We start from the raw sequence: 19,685 nt of genomic DNA on the forward strand, positions 1-19,685 counted from the left end.
TAGATTGCCAGCGTAAAACTTAAAATAATCGATAAAGTTGCAAGATTAAAGAAAATATTTCTAGAACATATTACAAGCGGATTCAGTATCTCTATTGTAAATTCAATAATTGTTTTACGATATTATTGAATACTTACTGCAAAAATAAGTCGATATGTATGTCTGAAAGTGCTTAAAAATAAAATGTGAATAAAAGTGACGAACAAATCACGATAAAAATTAGGAAAACAATATATTTATTTGCATAATATATAATAAAGTAAAATGCAATAATGTAACACCTTCAAAGCATGAACAACGTTAAATATCTCAATAAGGGATCGAAGAGGTAGAGGTACACCAAAGCAAAACTTCAAACAAATCGTGCATAAAGCGCGATCACATTTATATGTCATGGTGATAATATTTGAGTTATATGTAGATATTGATTTAAATCATATTGCTGGCAAAAATAAATCGTATCAACGCGGAAAACATATTCCAATAGTTCTCTTGTGGATATCTCAGAGTAATCAGATTTACAATTGATCTTTCAGTCACCTGAAAACAAAATTCATCTAATTTAATTTAATACAATTCTGTTTAATTAAATTAGAAATATTAAAGTTCTGTTATAAAACATTTACCTTATGTGTGTAAAAGGGTTATAAAATTTATCATACGTCTAAAAATCAGAATACATGATCTCTTGCGGTTTTTCGAATTTGATAGGCCGATAGAATGTAAAAGATTGATTCCATCCACGCGGTGCTGTATTGTAATTTGTCAAGTTGTGAAGACTGGCCAATTTCGGTCCAGTGCAATTGTCATTCTCGTACAGTTTGTTTCCTAAAAATTAAAATATTAAATATAAATCTACGAATATATATATAAAAGTCACGGAAAGATTATTAAATATTATTAACTAAAATATAGTTTTAACAAATTCCATGTTTAGTTTCAACAAGAATGTACCTTACGTCAATTATCGTATTTCTATTTTTTACAAATAAATACGGATATCGTGTATTTGATCAAAGATAGCAAAGTATACCGATTTATTTGTTGTTGAATTATCGATTATAATAAGTTGCGTAATCGCATTAAAAGGCCATAGTTTAAACTTTAAAATTTTTAAGGAAATACTATTCTTATACTTAAAAAATTACAGAAAAACTTTTAAAAAAGTTTATTCTTTAATTTTTTTTACCTTTTTACGATTTAAAAAATTTCATATTTTGTATACGTATAATTCAGTAATGCAATTAATTTTTATTATAATTAATTTGTTATTTGGCGTTGATATAAGGATTAGAAACAATGCGCATCAAAGATAGCCCTCGTGTTTAACATGCGAAAGCAACAAGATCAGAGCTACGAAAGCGCATGCGTATTAACTTGCCTAATTCCGGATTAGCGTCAATGAGCTTGCACTCTGGCGTGGCGGTGCCTAAAAGATTATCCAAGACCGGCGTGCTACGCAGATGTTTCTTGGTCTCGAGTATGTCGTCCTGCGAGGCGACCATCGAGAGCATCAGCGATTTCGCTTCGGCCGGCAATTCGGCCTCGGTATTGACGAATCTCGGGTCCGTGCTGTTGGCATACAGGGCCTCCAATTCCTGCGAGGTGGTCGAATGACGTCTCGTACCCGAGTACTCGTCCTCGAACGCGATCGAGTACTCGCTGCTGTCGCAGCAGTTCAACAGGACGGACGGCGCGGAATTGCCGCGTTCCGTTGATCCGACCTCGTTCTGATAATCGTCGGACTCGGTGTCATCGTCGGTCGTGTACTCGCTCTCGTCGGTGGAAGCGTAGCCGTTGCATCGGGCTTGCAGTTTGGCCGATCCTTCGTAACTCCCGCGCGCATTGCACAGCTGGCCGTTGCATTGGGACTGCAGCTTCCTCTCGTAGCTTCCTCGCGTGTTGTATAATCGGTTGTTACATTGGGCCTGAAGTTTCGCGGCTCCCTCGTAGTTCCCGCGCGCGCTGTACAATTGGATTAAAATGGATTCGCGATTTGATCTCGCCTAACTACTTCGATCATCTCTATCTATACCTGCTGCGCGTGCGGCTATTGCAATTGACAGATAAAAGTATACGCGCAAGAAACATGAAAGACAAATGGACTTCGTCGAACTTTGTTGAACCGTTGCACATTTGCAATTATAATAGCAGATTAAAATAAAGTATGACTAAAAGAATACGTAGCGCTACATCAAATAAACAACTCAGGCTCACTTCAGAGTTTACGTCAATTATCAGAAAATAATTTGAATAATTCTCGACCGAGGAGATATTGAAAAAAATATTAAAATTAAACGGAAGACTTCTCGCGTTGCATTATCATTAATTACTCAAAGAATTCACCGAGATCTCACCGTACGTATCCTTCCTCGTCGTTGTTATACTTGACAGGGTTCTTCGTCTCGAAGAAACGCGCTATGCCATTATCCAACGGACACTGCTGTACGATTGGAATGATCTTTGGACTGATCTGCTTATATTGTAGAACTGGTCTACAGGTTTTCTCGAATTCTTGTATCAGTTGCTTCACCGGCACAGGAGTGTATCCGTTTTCCTCATTATCATTCTGCATCTGCCGGTCACTCTGCTGCTTACTCCCGATTTTGTTATCGATCACGTTATCGAAACGCTGTTGGATCCTTGCGTTAATTTTTCGGTTGTCATTGTAGCTCCACGCGTTGCAAGCGTCGGATTTTCTCGGAGACTGATAATTAACGTTGTTGTTAACGTATCTGTTATTGTTACTTGCGACAGCGCGATTATTGGCCGTATTGTTAGTGCGCCGATTGTTAGTAGATTCGAAAACGATACGGCGGGACTTTTCGACAATGGGCGATCGAGAATGATCGGAAGGAAAATCGGAATCTGTGCCCACTGCAATTTCCCGCAGATAAATCTTTTTTATCTCGCTCGAATGGCTGCATCGGTTAGCGTTACAGTGCTTGTCTGCAACTCGCAAATCAAAATTGATACAGTAAAGCATAGCAACTGGAAGAAGCCTTATTGTAGGGTTTAGCTTGAGAAAAACAAATTATATATACATTTAAGAAATAGAAATGTGCGTGTGTTCAAATATAATATGTAAAAATAAAACACATATAATTTTCAATTAACAAATACTAATAATCGTATCTAATTATTTTTTGAAAACAAATTTTTTTATACATATATGAAATTTCTATAATTTATTTTTCATATAAAATTGCTTTCTTCTTGACTATTTTATATATTTCAAAAACAATATATTCTTTAATACTGTTGTAAAAGAGAATGTGTGAAAATTCAAAATAAAACTTTCAAATTTTTACAAATTCTTTTTAAGTGCATTATATGTTCACTTTAGTGCAAATATTTTAATTGTCAGAAAATTTAAATATCTTGTTTTGCATACTTGGTAACATAAATGCTTTAATGTGTCATTTTATCATGAGATTAGATGTTTACCTTGAAATGCACTTAATCTCTGTATTGATCAACCGTTATTATAAGAAACATGATCAGCATCGAAAGATATGACTTTTTGTTTGTCTCAGATATATCATGTCAAGCGCGTGAATTTCCACTGATTAAATAACATCGACAAATGCTTGCCAATTACTTCAAACCTCAAAGATCGTTCAACTCAGGCTCTGCCCGGTTTAACACTGATCTCTATTTTGGGAGTGTGTTAAGTACTTTTAAATTTTAGATCACACTTCTTTGCTCGTGTGTAAGTCTAATAGAAAAAAGAGAACTAAACTTTTCTTATTTTATTTATATCAAATTAAAGCATATATATTTGCTTTTTTTATAATAATTATTATTTTATATTTTATATTATTACTTATGGCTAAATTTTTACATATTATGTTAGTTTATATTTTTATTTACATTATATACATTACATTAGATAGATTATTTTTATAAAAAAAACAAAAATTAAAAAGTAATTGATTAATATGTAAAATGTAAAACATTGTAAAAGAACATCAAAATTTTAAAATATTAGAAAATATGTAATTTAAAAAATTAATGTGTACAAAATAATGCAGTCTTTAAACATTTCTAGCGTATATTTTCATAAAGTATATAAAGTTTATATATAAAAATATATAATTTTTCTTAAAAAAAATAATGTTATGTAAATACATACATAATATCAAACAACATTGTATAACACTAATAAATTTCAACCTCGATTTTCGAAAGACTTTGGTGACATTGATGTCTGCTCGTAATTTTAAAACATGTCTGAGAAAATAGAGAACATAAGCCTCATCGGTTGTGTGTATGTGTGTATGTTTATGCCAACAGAACTAATCTGTCAAGTGAGATCTGTCTTGCATTTAAGATTATTATTTTGTTCATCATTGAATTGTATTTACATTGTACGCACCTGTTATCGGGACATTAGCAGTATCAAGGGAAATATCCACCGTAAAAGGATTATAAAATGGTTTGTCAGTGGTTGAAACCGGTGTCCGAGGTGTTAACGATAAAGGCGTCATGAATTTTGCATTACCATTAATTTCCTAAAATTACAATTTTTAATTATGTTGTAAAGTATTATCATTACTTTTCTAAAATTATGATAAAATATGTTCAATCTTTTGTGGAAGAAATTTTTCATAGAATAAAATATTTTGAATTTTCTATACCGTTATATAATTGTCTTTATTCCATTAAAAAACAAAGCTCTCTCAAAATGGAAAAAATAAAATATGCTATTTATTTATTTTGACCTTTCTAATAAAAGTGTTTTTTATTATAGAAATTTAAATTTATTATATAGAAATAGAGAAATTGTTATTCAACAAAAATAAAGAAAAGACTAATGATAAGAAACTTTACTACTTACTAATTTTTCTGGATACGTTGGCGTAATCGGCGTGACAGGTGTATTGGGTGTCTGTGGCTGTTCTTGGTCTACCACCCACTTTTCCGATCTTTTCCTACGTTTCGCAAATATTTCAGCACCTGTGAATTGTTTTGGCAACACTATGTCATATGTATATTATATGTATGTACAGTCATAATTTCATATTCAGTAGAAGATTATTGTATTTCTCACAGCAAACAAATGTTTCAACTTAATTTATTCTATTTTATATTAAATAAAATATTATGTAATATGTGCATGTAATATTACGTATTATATGTAATTTTAATATAGTATATATAATATATATAATTTTTATTGCAATTGGCTCATGTTAGTCAAGTGCGTTAGTACTTACCGCGTCCTTTTTGAGTGTTCAAATCGCGAACAATATCAAAGAGCTTCTCAGGATTTTTTGGTACTGACGCGATATTGACCTCTTCACCTAAAGCCTGAATGCCATGAATATCCAGCACCTTCCCGCATGGATTCATCACGCATTTGAGGGGCAGTTTTTCCTATTAGAAAAAAATTTATTTCACATGGCAAATACATTGCGAAAAATTTAACAATCTGCATTATTCTTTACCTTATGAATCGTGGTCGATTCCTCTTCGTCCTCGATACCTGCAAAATATTTTCTATTATGTTCAATATATAAAATTTAAAAAAAAATAATTGTAACAATTTAATAATACAAATAACATATTTTTTCACACGGTTTCTTATAAATTCTTATTTACAGAGATGTGAAGAAAGAGATAACGGACACAGAAAAATTATTAACAATTTATTTCATTTTATATTTAAAAATCACTTTTATTTATACTATTTTAGAAATGTGTATAGTTGTTCTTTTTTTCTACTTTTTGTGCTTACTCTTGATTATTAATTTTAATAACAAATTTTAATAACTAAATTAATGTAAGTATTTTTGTAAATTTCTGATAATTTTGTATAATTTAATATAAATATACAAATTTCTTCAAACGAGTCTGCAATTGGTTTTTATAGAATGCGACAGTTTTAATGTAAAAATAAATTCTATAAAAAGTGTGAATGCATACCGTTGCCATCATGGATCCATTTAACAGATCGCTTTTTCCTATTCACGTACATAGACTGTCCTTTGCTCTTCACATTTTTTACGTCACTGAGCGAAAGCGAAATCCGACGTGCAAGCTCGACCTGATCTTCGACGGTAGGATGCGTCGGTGCGTAAAAGTACGAAGATGCAAACATTTTTTCTAAAAATAAATTTTTGATGTTGTCTTAATCTCAACGAATGTGAATTCCTTTCTTCTGAAAGTTTTATATATCATATTTAAGCTAAGCTAATAAAAAAATTTGCCACACATTAAAAAAAATTCTTTTAATATATTTTATTATATTGATTATATTTTATTATAATGCATTTTATTGTAAAAATTATTTTTGTTGTTAATTATATTAATAAAGAAACGTACTATTTTTTGATTGTAGCAATTCTTGAGAATCCGATGCTGGAGTAAGTAACTTCTGCAAATTAATCGGGGTAGTCTCGCTCCCTTCCTACAATTAATAAAATAATTGTCAAACTCATATTATTAAAACAAATTCAGTACAAAAATTTTAAATAGTTATAGTTATAATATTATTCCCTTCGTTCTTAACTTCTTTTGCCAATTTTATTTTATTAGTGTTTAAAGTTTTACGAAAAAATTCATCGACTAATCTTAAATTAAAAATAATTAATAATAAAAAATTAATAATGATAATAAAATAATTTTAAAATAAGAGTAAATGTTTAAGATTCCGAAATATATTTTAATTAGTTGTAAATAAAATTTTAATCTTAAAAGAAAGTAAGTTCAGAGCAGTTTTCTCTAGTTGTTGAAATAAATATATTTAATCAAGTTGATGTATTAAAAAGATATCGATTCTAAACTTATCCAATTTATTAATGAGAGGATTAGTTTAAGAATAACTTTAGGATTTGTTACGTGATGAATCGTGGCTTCGAAAGTAACCAAGCTTTAGAATACGCTGAATAAAACGTGCTTCTTATTTTAATGAAACTTTCAAATTTTTATAAATTGAGACGGTTCAACTCACCATGTCAAAGTGCAATATTTTTGAAGTGAGATTTTCAAGAAAATTCCTTTTGACCGGATCGTGTCTGTCAGACGGTTTGAAACCTCGTGAACGTATTACATTATCCGCCGATACGCTACGCTGTAGATAATTTTTCTCCTGTAGAGAGCTGCTATAATTCACGCTGGACTTGTACTCTGCATCCTTGGTGCATGTGAATCCATACGAGGTGTTGCTCAGAACGTTGCGCTTGGCGTTAACGTGTCTACGGACATTTGAAACGTTTGCAACGCGATGCGGATCCTCCATTTACGCAAGCTTTACGAGATTTCGCGATGACCATACAAACGTAGATGTTTAACAGAAACGTACACAGAGAAACTTTTGCAACTTTAAGTTGACTTCTTACGAAAATTATTTTAGATGGGAAAATATTACAAAATTAAACTCTGTCGTAAATAAAACTCGATTTTAAGTTAAAAATCTCGTTTTAAATTGTATAATTTCTTAATAATTTATCGTAGAATTTTATTATCAACCAATTTCTTAAAAAATAAAAAAATTAACTTTTTATATAATACTCTTATAAGATACTATAATATTTATAAAATACTCGTATTTTATATTTATATTTTGTCATTAGAATTTTAAAATAATGTTTATGTAATATTTTTATTTGAAATAGTCTCTTTAATAAATTGTTGAAGATGTTTTCAAATATTCTACACAGAGAAAATTTTATATAAAAAATTACTATGTATGATAGTAGCTATGGATCATAAAAAAAATTTCAGAGAATTACACCATAAGTAATGTAAATACTACGATACTTTGATGAAAAACCTAGTAAAAATTTTCATTATTCTTTCTTTGGTTTGTGCTTATTATTTATCATTGTAATTTTTACTATAAATTTTTCTTTGTGCATGTAATAGGTTCCTTATTTTTATGTGAAAATAAAAATGCTTGTTTTACACACACACACACACACACACACACACACAATAGAACGTTTAAAATATGTTTAAAAAAATAAATTTTAAATATTTGTCTTCTACAGTCAAATTGAAAGGAACTGTTGGAAGTAATAGCTTTTCATTCAGTGTGGAAAATTTGGCGAGTAGATATTTCTCCAAATTATATAAATCTGTGGATGCAATCTTTAGATTAATCATGCGTTTTTCCTTGACAATACATTAGTATTTGCCAACATTACCTGGCAAGGATATTACTGGCAACCAGCCTAAAAAATTGCGATAACAATTTGTAATAACAAAAATTAATGGCTACGTAAGCTTCCTCAAATTAAAATTAGTTAAAATAACGCTATTTTTTCATAAAAATAATATAGTAATTTAACAAGTTGTTTGTGTTTAATACTATTACTTATTAATTAAAACAACAATTTTGGCATTTGTAATATTATAAACACGAATTTTTTTATTTTAGTAATTTATATGGCGAAAAAAATATTTCTATATTTCAAAATTACAATTGCTATTATTCTTTATCGAAAAAATCGTATTAATTTTTTATTCAAAATGATAGATGATAGTCTCAACGAGATTTAAAATCAAAAATTATGCAAACTTATTGCGTTTAAATTTTTGATCCTGAATGTGTGTAAATATTTTTTGTATATTGTTTCAGAATATCTTGTTGCAAGCGACAAAATATATTTTGGCGGCGTAAGTATAATTTAATGTAGGAAAACATCGAGTTTACCTGCCCTTGAATTTTCGATATTGCAATACCTGACCAATTATATGAAATGTGTGTGTGTGTGTGTGTGTGTGTTTGTGTGTGAGAGAAAGATACGTGAAGATCTGTTCTAGTCGGCGTGCCATAGAACTCAACGAAGCTTTTTTGACTAGGAGAATTGGTTACTTTCCAAGCAGTCAATTAATTCCGCGTCGCGGTATTGGCAATGGTACAACGAGCTCTGTGTAAAAGAAACGCTAAATTTATCTGTTGTAACGTAATACGCAGTAACAGTTCAAGCAGTTGCTTTCGCCGCGCACGCGATCAATCCCGTATCCATGTTGCGTAGAAAAAGATTGTATACAACAATGCAATTTTCGTTTTTCTTCGATAGATAAATAGTCGGCATTGTTTTTCAGTCCGAATGTGCAAATTATAAAACGTTATATCATTTCAAGCAACGGCAAAATTTATTACATATGTATGTATGTATATTATATGTATGTTTGTATGTATTTTAATACTGATTTAATATTAATCAAATTTACATTAATACTATGCATGTATTTCTTTCTGCTAATTTGTTAGAAAAAACAATGTGACGTGGTTCAATTCTTATACCAGCGCAATCGATACATCGCTTTAAATAGATTGTTTGGTAGAAGTTCGAGAACTTCTTCGAAGTCAGCCAAGCTGTTCGCACTAAAATTTCAAGAAAGTTTTAACGGAACAAACTTCGATTACTGATTCAACTTAATTTTGTGGAGCATTTAATTGAAAGCGATCAGAAAAGAAGAATATGTAAGCTTTAAAGAAAATACATTAAACCTGATTACCATATAACTTATTTAAAAATAAATTTAAAATATTAATGTTAATTATACCTTAAAATAGCATTCTCTTTCCGAGTCAATTACAGATGACTATTATTAATTATTAATTATTTTTTTATTTTTAAATGTTTAGAATAAGATTGTAACTGTCAACTTTGATTATTGCTCCAACAAATTTTTCGAAACGCACACTTCTACGAATTTATTCGAAAGGTCACGATAACGCATTCTCTCTCCTTCTCTCTCCGCCTTCTTCTCTCCTCTTTCTTCTGACATTTCACAACATACTGTCACTGAAATCTCTCTGTATAGTTATCACGGTTAGAGAACATGTCACGATTAAATGTAGCATTTCTCAATCGCCGGAAAAAAACAGTCACATTGATAAACACAACTGACATTTGTCGCGTTATGCACTCTCTCGCAAAAACCCCCTCTCGCGAATGATAATAAATTTAAAAAAAAAAGAAGAAGAAGAAAAGAGAAAGAGGTGGAACCATGATGACTCGCGACAATTCGCACTCTTTTCCTCCCCCTCTTCTCCCCATTCGCTCCAAGATGAGCGACATTTCGAACAGAGATTTTACTTATCAAACGATGCTCTCCTCATCGCGACGTGCACGCACACAGAAAGTGGGTCGTCTCCCTTCTTCGCCTACACTTTGTTTTGCCTCCTTTTTTTTTATACGCGATTTATTTTTCCCACGGCTTTACGTAATGCGCGACACCCCTACGCGCCTACACACTTTCCCGGAGGTGGTCAGAGTCCGCCTAAACTCGACGACGAGGGCTCCCTCGCCGCGGGAAGCGAATCTCGCATCTTGCAAAATCCTCCCTGGCACGCATCGGCCGTACAGCAGACACAGCAGCGTGCCACCAGAGGTAACGGTACCAGAAGGAGTCGCCGCCCGCTGCTACTGCCGCCAACGCTTAAGGAGCCAACGACTATGGGCCGGTTCATTGATAGAAGAGATGAGAAAAGGGAGAGTAACGCGCGAGAAGCGAAGAAAAAGAGAGAGAGAGAAAGAGAGAAACTGAGCTTATTTTTATATCGAGCAACCGTACGACATCGTCGCGATTCTCCAGTGGCGGATATCTCGCGTACTCCAGTATAGCATGCAAAAAGACCTCCCGAAGGAAAGGGTCATCGTCCGCGACGCAGTATCGATAACTATCGCTTCACCTACATACGTGAACGGATATATCTTCCGGAACGGATCGACCGTGTGTCGGCGAGAGAAGTGTCACTTCCGTAGCGGCGGAGGCCTCCTCTCTCGATGGCTCCTCCACGGCTCTACCACTGGTACTATCGAGAGAATCAAGCCCCGTGCCCTTCCCTTCACCATGAAGATCGTCGCCCGAGATCGTCGAGCCCGATCAGCGGGATCCGCACTTATATGCGATGAATTACAAACACGGCCGGCACACACGGTGCTTTATAATAGCGCCGAAACCGTCGCCTATACCGCGCCTGCTTGCCGACTGGCTTGGGACGCCTTTCGATAAAAATAGACCATCAGAAAGCGACACCTCAAGATTCGAGCCGAGCCAACGGCGGGCTGTCCGTTATGGTACGTCCGTACGACGACGTCGTGCACGCAGCAAATGATAGCTACACGAACACCTGTGTTATCAAACCGGGAAGTCATTTAAAGTACCTTTACACATCTCAATTGTTCCGTATAATATTCATTATTGCATTATTATTACATCTTAACAATAAGGATAACAACAAAGATTTATTTTAATGCACTTTATAATATATACAATATTTTTAAATGCTGTATTATTTATATATATTGTTTTATATACTTGATAATTATAATCCTGGAATGATATTAACTTCTTTTTTCTATAGGTACTCCAATCTAATCGCTATACTTATATGTTGTACACCATATCCGTATTTCAATTATATTGTCTCTTAACAAACTTTTATCCAAAGACTAAATCTGCCAAGCAATTGTATTCTTTCCAAATTTAATGAAGAACTAACATTTCATCACGACAATGTATTCCTTTACAATATTCAAAATTAATTGTAACATAGGCCTTACTTCTTATTCATTAAATTTTAACATATTTTATAATGTTATAATTGTATTCATGTTGAAGAGTACCTAAAAAAAAGTTACGGTTGAAACATTTATATGTATATATAATCTTAACTAATGGACATCCACAATCGCTCTTAAGACTTATTAATTCCAATTTCTTGGCTAGATATTTCGTGTTTCTCGTTTTTCTTAGACTTATTTATTTTATCTTCATATATATACATTATTATATAATAACTGTTTAATCTTTCTGTAATAAAGTATAATTATATAGCATTCCTTTAGAGAATCACTTTCAAGTTACATTCTTCAAAAGTTTTTCTTAGTTTTTATCTTGTTAGATATTAATATTACATAAATTATGTATATATACAAGAAATACATTTTGTGGATTAAATATGCTTTATAAATTGATAATTTTATTAAATATAAATTGATAAACAGTCTCGATGATACTATTCTTGAAATCATTCTTTATGATATTATTTCGATATCTTATTGCATATTGAATTTAATATTCAAGTAAACGGAACTTACAGCTTTTATCGTAACTATTTCATACTTTTCATTGAGGCCGTGAAGATTTAACACCTAAAAAAAAATAAACTTGATATAATATTTTTGCATGATTACCTATAATGATTATAATCATTAAAATCATTAAAAATGAAATAGAATAACTTTATCTATAATATCTATATTATTGGTAGTATATTTAAATCATTAAGAGGCAACATTTGCCAACTGATACATGCCTCCTACTGCTTTTATACGCATGCGTATATGTATACACAGTTGGTCACGTGTGATTGTTCTAATAGACTTAAAGCCACATGACACATTTTGAAGATTAGAACATTTTTTTTGTATTATTTACCGTTATTTAATTAATTAATACTTTATATCTTACATTTGTTAAAATTACTTTTTTAATTGTTTAATTTTAACTTTAAAAAACTTTCAGAAATGCATATTTTTATTAACAGAAGTAATTATTAACACAGAAATAAGTATTATTATATTTAATTAAGAAAGAATTCTATTTTAAAATAAACAAAATTAATCTAAAGAAACAGGTTACATTTAAACTTTTATAAATTTTATTCATTAAATTTTTATAAATTTTACGTAGATATTTATATTATAAGATTTTGCATAATTTTGACTCCCAAATTATTAACTTTAGGCCCTAAAAATTTACGATTCGGTTCTGTTACTATATACGAAGTAATGATGTCACTGGCATAATACGTTACTCAGATAATATGCTTAGCACGTTTACGCTTTAAAGTTCATGCTAAGAATTGCATGATCAGCACGAATAAATCGAAATCAAGATTAACTTTATTTGCCGTAAGAGTTTACTAAATTTTTTTGAAGTTGTAGCTGTAATTATTTTTTACTTAAATAAAGATTTACTTATTATTTTAGATTAGTTTTTGACATTTCTCAATCATTGAATAATTCAAACATTTTAAACTTTAATTAAAAATTAAAAATTATTTGAATTTACAATATTTGAAAATATCCGGAAATGTCTGAAAATATCTGCAAAAATTATAATTCAAATTTGCGAAATAATTACGAGAAGAATCGAGTGTTGTATTATTTGATTGTGAATGAAAACGAACATTCCGCAAAATCTCTTATCAGTGAGCACCATGTGGAAGGGGAAAATGTTGATTATGCATTTGTTATATAGACCTTTAACATACTTGATTATAAATCTCTTGTGCCTTGTGTAGATCTCCTCGTCACAAATTTCGCGAAAAATACGTTCTACGGATTTAAATATGAGTAGACGAAGACAATTCTTTGGTGCAACTATCAGTTCCGTACTTTATAATTGTAAAAAAAGAGTTCTTGTTAATAATTGTTATCTATAACGATGTCTCTAAGTATGTACATATGTCAGGGTGCTATCAATATGCAATAATTAATGTGCAGTTAATGTGCTAATTCAAATAAATTATGATGAGTGATGTATGAAACTTGTTAAGAAAATAAGTTTTCCGAAAATTTTATTAAGCTATTTATTATTCTTTTTATGTGCAGAGTGCTTTCTCTTTTATAATTAAAAACTCTGTAGGTATACTAAACCAACCAAAATAAGAACAAACGTTTTTTTGATATTTTTATATTTTTCTAGAATTTGTTTGCTAAAATTTGATATCCAATGTTTGTAACAAATATTTCTTAATTTATAATTTTTTAGTGTTAGATTTATTTAAGATAACTTATTTAAAATATATATATCTCTAGATTCTATAGAAATAATATGTTTATAAAATACAGAATAGAATATTTTCAAGAAAAATGCGATTTATTGTTATGCAAATTTATTGTTACTTTTATTAAATACCTACAACAATAAACTTTTTAATGTTATCTTTATATATTTGTAAATTAAATTTAGAAAAAAAAGTCATAGTTTTTTAAAGATATTTCTTAATAAATCTTAATTTTTAAAAAGAATAATTTTATAAGATCTAATTCTATAAAAATATTTCTTAAAATATTCAAAAATATAATTTTGTAACTTTAACAAAAATTATATGTGTATAAAAATTAGCTAAAGTTGATAAATAATTAACAAGTACTGTGTTGCACGTAATCAAACTGATAGAAGCAAAATTTACAAATCTTATATGTGACAGCCAAAATTGTAGCGGATACAAAAATTAGCGATACATTTTAGTTGTGACATTAAAATATCTGTCTATATCAGCAAAACATTTTTTGGAGTAAAGTTAATCTCTCTCATTATATAATTCTAAATATAATTTTTATTTTTTTAATGAGTTATGCAATAAATTATTAATTTAAAGAAAGACTATGTAAAATTATCATAAATGTAATAAATCAATTTCGGCTTTTTGTGTATTGATGCGTATTTTACGTCAATGGACTGAATTAAATTAAATAAGAATATAAGCTTAAACCTATAATGCCTTATATTAATCAATATATATTAATGAATAATTTTGAAGTCGCGAATTTGTGGTACACCTATCGCGTCTTTCAGATAACTGATGTTGTCATGCGTGCGTTAGTCTAGCTCGAACTTATATAAACACATACGCACGACACAAGCGATTAAACCAATGTCGTGTATCGTCTGAGACGTTTGCTTATCTACCTGAAATGCTCTTGAAAAATTTATTTGCGGCTTGGTGACTTGCGCGTATTCGCGAGTGTACAAAATGAGCATAATATTAAATTCATTCGCTAAAATTGTCAATTATTTTCCAAAACACGTCAGAAAACTTTGGTATTTTGTTAGCCCAAAAGAGACGACCTTCGAGTTTCCACATGAGGTGCCGGACTATCAACAACAGGTAATAATTCTCAATGTAAGAAATAAAAATAAGTCTATTTTTTTACATCTGTAAAAGCTTAATTGCATTAGATTTTATTCTAGTTCTTGCATATTGCATAATGTCAATTTAAATAATGTTAAGATAGATAAGTTAATTGTTAATAAATAATTTAATTTTGGTAAAAAATATGTCGAAAAAAATTATGTAAAATCAAATTCCTTATTATTAAAAAAATTATTAATTATTAAATAAAAACAATAGCGATTGTGAGGAAACCGATTTTATGACAAATATTCTAAATATACAAACGTTTCGATCTTCATCAGCTGCCATCTTCAGTGTCAAATATAAAAACATTATCAGCTGATTGTACAAATCGATAAATCGCAATAATAATAAAAAGACGTTTTAAAAATATAAATTAAAGTTATTGAAACTACTTGCAAATCTTGCTGTCACATTATATTATTATATTATTATTAAATGTATGTGTAAAATTCAAATTAATAGTACGAAAAAGGAATATTATAACTGATTCATAAAACTATGATTATTAGAAATATTTATTAATTACAAAAAAATTTATAACAATGTTATATATTGATTTAAAAAGAATCAGATTGTTTTATGAGCAAGTAAACATAGATTAAATAAATAATTAACACAAAAATGTTCAAGTTTAAATAATTTACACTAAAATAAATAAGAAATACATTTATAAAAAAATTTAAAAATAATTTTAATATTAAATAATTTTTTAAGTTTGTTTAATTTTTACATTAATTTGTACTTATTTAATGATAATAATATAATAATTTTAATGAAAGATAAGAGTTCTTCCTTATAATTCAACTCGTATTATAATTCTAAGTTTTGATTGGAGTTTTATTCCATCTATATTCGCAATTTAAAGGGTTTTAACAAAATTCCTCTTTTAAAAATTTACTTGATACAATTTATGCCAAAGTAATATAAATGATGTCAAATGCATCGAGGAAGTCCAATAATTTGAATGCGCAGCTGGCCTGTTGTTACTAACGCAGCAAGCTACATGAATCGTTAACAAGTCATATGTGCGCGCTATTCTTGTCGAGACCTCATTCGAACGTAGCACTAATACATGAAACTACGCGCAAAGCTTAACTTTCTGCGTGTACAATCTCCGATATTTATAGATATGGATGCCGTTTTTTTTGCTGTTGATTCTGGAGCAACTAATGTTGAGGAAAAAAAGATTCCGTTTAAATGATCAAGTGACATCGCTATCTCATTGGATGCTCCATGAAACTGTTCGGTAAGAATAAACAACGGCTTTTATCTTTTGCTATATTAAGGAAAGCGAAAATTGTATACTTTTTCACTCTCTTTTCTTAAGAACTATTCGTTCCATTAGTTTTTTGAGGCAATTATAATAGTTCGAAAATAGTTCGGACATAGTTTGATTAATTGTACTCTCGTGTTACAACTGACTTTTCTTTTTCTATGATTTTAGTCTATACTTTTATTCTGTTTTAGATTTACTGCGTTTGCGAACAGAATTCAATTATTTTATTTAATTACAATTTTTATCTAAAGAAAAATATAAAAATAAATGTAAAAAAAATTGTATGAAGAAAAAAGAAGAAATCTTAAATTAAAAAGATGTAAAGTATACAAGTATCTAATAAACATAAGATATTTGTATAAAAATATAAAAATAATAAATATGTAAAGTATGAATATAAAATGTATATTGTACTTATAGGTATCATATCTTTCTTCGTTTGACAAATTTAGATAAAACGTCATGATTGATTTTACAGAATTTTTTCCCGCGGTGCGGAATACTGTGTATACATCGCCATTTATGAGAGATTTGGCAGAGGATACGCTTTACCCTGGAACTCGCTATGGACATGGTATATTACCTTCATTGCTGTGGACTTTTGTTATTATTGGGTTCATCGCAGTAATCATGGTTAAATTTCAATCCAACCGTTTATCATGACATATCTCTCTTCCTCTTTAATTAAAATGTTAATTGACTGTTTGTGTGTGCAGAGGTTCATTTTTTATGGGCCTATCATCAAGTTCATCACAGTAGCGAAGAATTTAATTTCGCGGTTGGTTTGAGACAATCCATCTTGCAACATTGGTGCAACTTTGTAAGTATTACTTCTTTAAAATTTCTTATCAAGTACAAAATTAATTATGACAAAAAAGTAATAAATAATTTTAATTTTTATTGTTTTATCTCTAAACACATTAATTAAAAGAAATTATAAAATATAAAAAGTTTTTTTATTTAAATTTAAAACTAAAAAATTTTTTTAATAAAATTTTTTAATGCAAGTTTGTATAGCATATTACATACACTTTGATATCTTTTGCAGATAATTTATTTACCCCTTGCCTTTTTCATACCTTCATCGCATTTTATAGTCCATAATCAACTCAATTTGATATATCAATTATGGATACATACGACAGTTATTGGTAACCTTGGACCACTAGAATTGATTTTTAATACACCTAAACATCATCGTGTTCATCATGGTAAATATTAAATATAATATATATATATTTCTTCTTTTGCTATTTTTATATTACGCATTTTTGCATTCTGCATTCTTGCAGGCTGCAATCTTTATTGTTTGGATAAAAATTACGGTGGTGTACTTATAATTTGGGATCGATTGTTCGGTACATTTCAAGACGAAGAAAGAAAAGAAGAAATAGTCTATGGACTGGTTGTTAATGCTGAATCATTTAATGCGTTTTATCTGCAGGTAAGATTTATAATAATAATAAATTTATTTTATTTTTTAATAAATAATATATAAAAAAATAAATAAGCTTTTATATTAAAATTATAATGCAATTTAGAATTGAATTTAATTAACAATTTAATGTTTCTAATTATTTTTCTTGCAATGTCATAGATGTTCTATTTAAAGAATTTAATTAAGAACAGCATAAGTATGAATACGTGGGCTGATAAATTTGCTGTTTTTTGGAAAGGACCTAGCTGGTTTCCAGGTGGACCACGTTTGGGTTTAGATGAATTTAAAATAAAGGTAAAATAAACATTTCATAATATAAAATATAATATTATTTATAAATGCTTTATTAATAAAAATGAAAAAATCTAGTTTATTTTAAAAACTTAGTATAAAAGTTATTGTTTCTTTATTTTATATATATGTATATAGGTGAAACCCAGAGCTGTATACGATCCTTACTTACCAAAATGGCAAAAAATATACATTAGTGTACAGTTTCTGATGGCTCTTTTTAATCATTATAAACTATATAAACCACAATATCATGAAGTGAGTTTTTAACATAATTTATTTATTAAATAATTGACATAATAGACAATTTAACCCTTTACGTAAGTGAAGAGTATAGTTATTGCTATTTTGATTTTGTTTTCAGAATTTAAACGATCCTTGGATTAGAACTGCAGTGACGAATAATTTAATTGCTCTTACTAGTATCGGTTTATTATTTGATAAGTGTGCATTTATATATTCCAGCGCTATTGAGATCGTGCGCTGCGCTTTTTATGTATGCTTTATGCGTATAAATGAAGACAACTTAATTGATTATTTAATATATCATGTACATTTGTTGCAATTAATCTTTATTTGGATACCTTTTTTTTTATACAAGACTCACGTACATATATATAATCATTTCTTTAATCACGGACACGTAAACCAAAGATCTTAAAAAAAAGAATTGACAGTTTATATGATTACAATTTTAAAATATGAGGTGTGTCTCAGATGTAATAAAAATGATTTTCAAAAAACCTTTTTATTCAAAATACATACAATTAGGTTTGATCATCTGTAAAGTAAATCTCTTTAGTCTTAATGTTATAATTTCAGCGAAACTGCCATTGTTTGCAATAATGAAGGAAGGCTGTATTCACTATACTTGTCACAGTGGGCTGAACGTTTTCAACAGTGCCAAAATGATATTCTTTCAGGTGGGTTTTGATTTTTTTAAATCTCACGGCGACAAATTAATTTTTTATTTCTTAAAATCAAAACTAAGCCGAAATGATACCATTTTTGTACTATTGAAAACGTTTAGCCCACCTTGACAATGATTCTAAACAGCTTCTTACATCAAGACTGCTATAAACAATGACAGCTTTGCTGAAATCATATTAAATTTAAAGAGATTTTAAAAGCAATCGAGCCTATTTGCATGTTTTTTTAATAAAAAGATTTAATAAAAAGATTTTGAACACCATTTTTATTACTTCTGAGACATACCTTGTATTAATCACAAAAAAAACTTAAAAAACTTCTTTGTATTAAAATTGATAGTTTAAGAAATATGAACTTATTTCATTACATCACATGTATAAACATGTGTAAGCCATAATTTATGATACATGCAATTTATAATATATACATGCATCTGTTTAAATGAGAATATGTAAAATTAGTCTCTTATTAACAAAGAAAGTTTTAAAACAAAAAATTTTAATGTACAATTATTTAAATAATAATTCAACTAAATTGCTTAAATAAATCACATAAATAAATAAAAAAGCGTCAAGTATAATCAAAGCAAGATCTTAGTTAATATTTTGTAGGTAAATTTTAAATACATTTTTAGTTTTTATGAATACACACATCCAAAACAGTTGGATTACGCAATTATAATTTTAAAAAATTCAATTATAAACTAGAAATAATGTCACAAATTAAATAAATTGTCAATTTAATAATTAATAAACTTAAATTAAATTAAATTAAAAATTGAATAAAAATTGTAACAATATAAGAATGGTAATAGAAGTATTTTAAAATTTACAACTTTTATGAAAAATCTAATACCG

At 29.3% G+C, this 19,685-nt stretch overlaps 2 protein-coding genes across 6 annotated transcripts; one reads left to right on the forward strand and one right to left on the reverse strand.

Moving 5' to 3' along the window:
- Nucleotides 1-213: 213 nt before the first annotated feature.
- LOC105837312 lies at nt 214-11,020 on the reverse strand. 5 transcript variants are annotated; one of them, XM_028192535.2, is made up of 12 exons: nt 10,660-11,020; nt 6,956-7,199; nt 6,328-6,412; nt 5,929-6,108; nt 5,451-5,488; nt 5,220-5,379; nt 4,841-4,959; nt 4,379-4,514; nt 2,358-2,949; nt 1,382-1,965; nt 627-828; nt 214-540 (listed from the first exon to the last, which is right to left on the reverse strand). In XM_028192535.2, the coding sequence occupies exons 2-11, from the start codon at nt 6,956-6,958 to the stop codon at nt 665-667; spliced, it is 2,061 nt and encodes a 686-aa protein (XP_028048336.2). In that variant the 5' UTR covers nt 6,959-7,199; nt 10,660-11,020; the 3' UTR covers nt 214-540; nt 627-664. The 5 variants fall into 5 exon arrangements, with proteins under 5 accessions (XP_028048336.2, XP_028048335.2, XP_012537419.2 ...); XM_028192534.2 differs by having other exon boundaries at nt 10,656-11,020; XM_012681965.3 differs by lacking the exon at nt 10,660-11,020 and adding an exon at nt 10,056-10,633.
- A 20-nt stretch (nt 11,021-11,040) lies between these two features.
- On the forward strand, nt 11,041-18,559 carry LOC105837313 (alkylglycerol monooxygenase). Its single transcript, XM_012681967.3, has 10 exons — nt 11,041-11,122; nt 14,809-14,863; nt 16,021-16,139; nt 16,648-16,802; nt 16,886-16,989; nt 17,218-17,380; nt 17,462-17,613; nt 17,767-17,901; nt 18,037-18,156; nt 18,263-18,559. The coding sequence occupies exons 3-10, from the start codon at nt 16,027-16,029 to the stop codon at nt 18,557-18,559; spliced, it is 1,239 nt and encodes a 412-aa protein (XP_012537421.2). The 5' UTR covers nt 11,041-11,122; nt 14,809-14,863; nt 16,021-16,026.
- Nucleotides 18,560-19,685: the final 1,126 nt, after the last annotated feature.

This window comes from Monomorium pharaonis, chromosome 2, assembly GCF_013373865.1.
Source record: "Monomorium pharaonis isolate MP-MQ-018 chromosome 2, ASM1337386v2, whole genome shotgun sequence".
In the NCBI taxonomy this organism is placed as follows: Eukaryota; Metazoa; Arthropoda; class Insecta; order Hymenoptera; family Formicidae; genus Monomorium; species Monomorium pharaonis.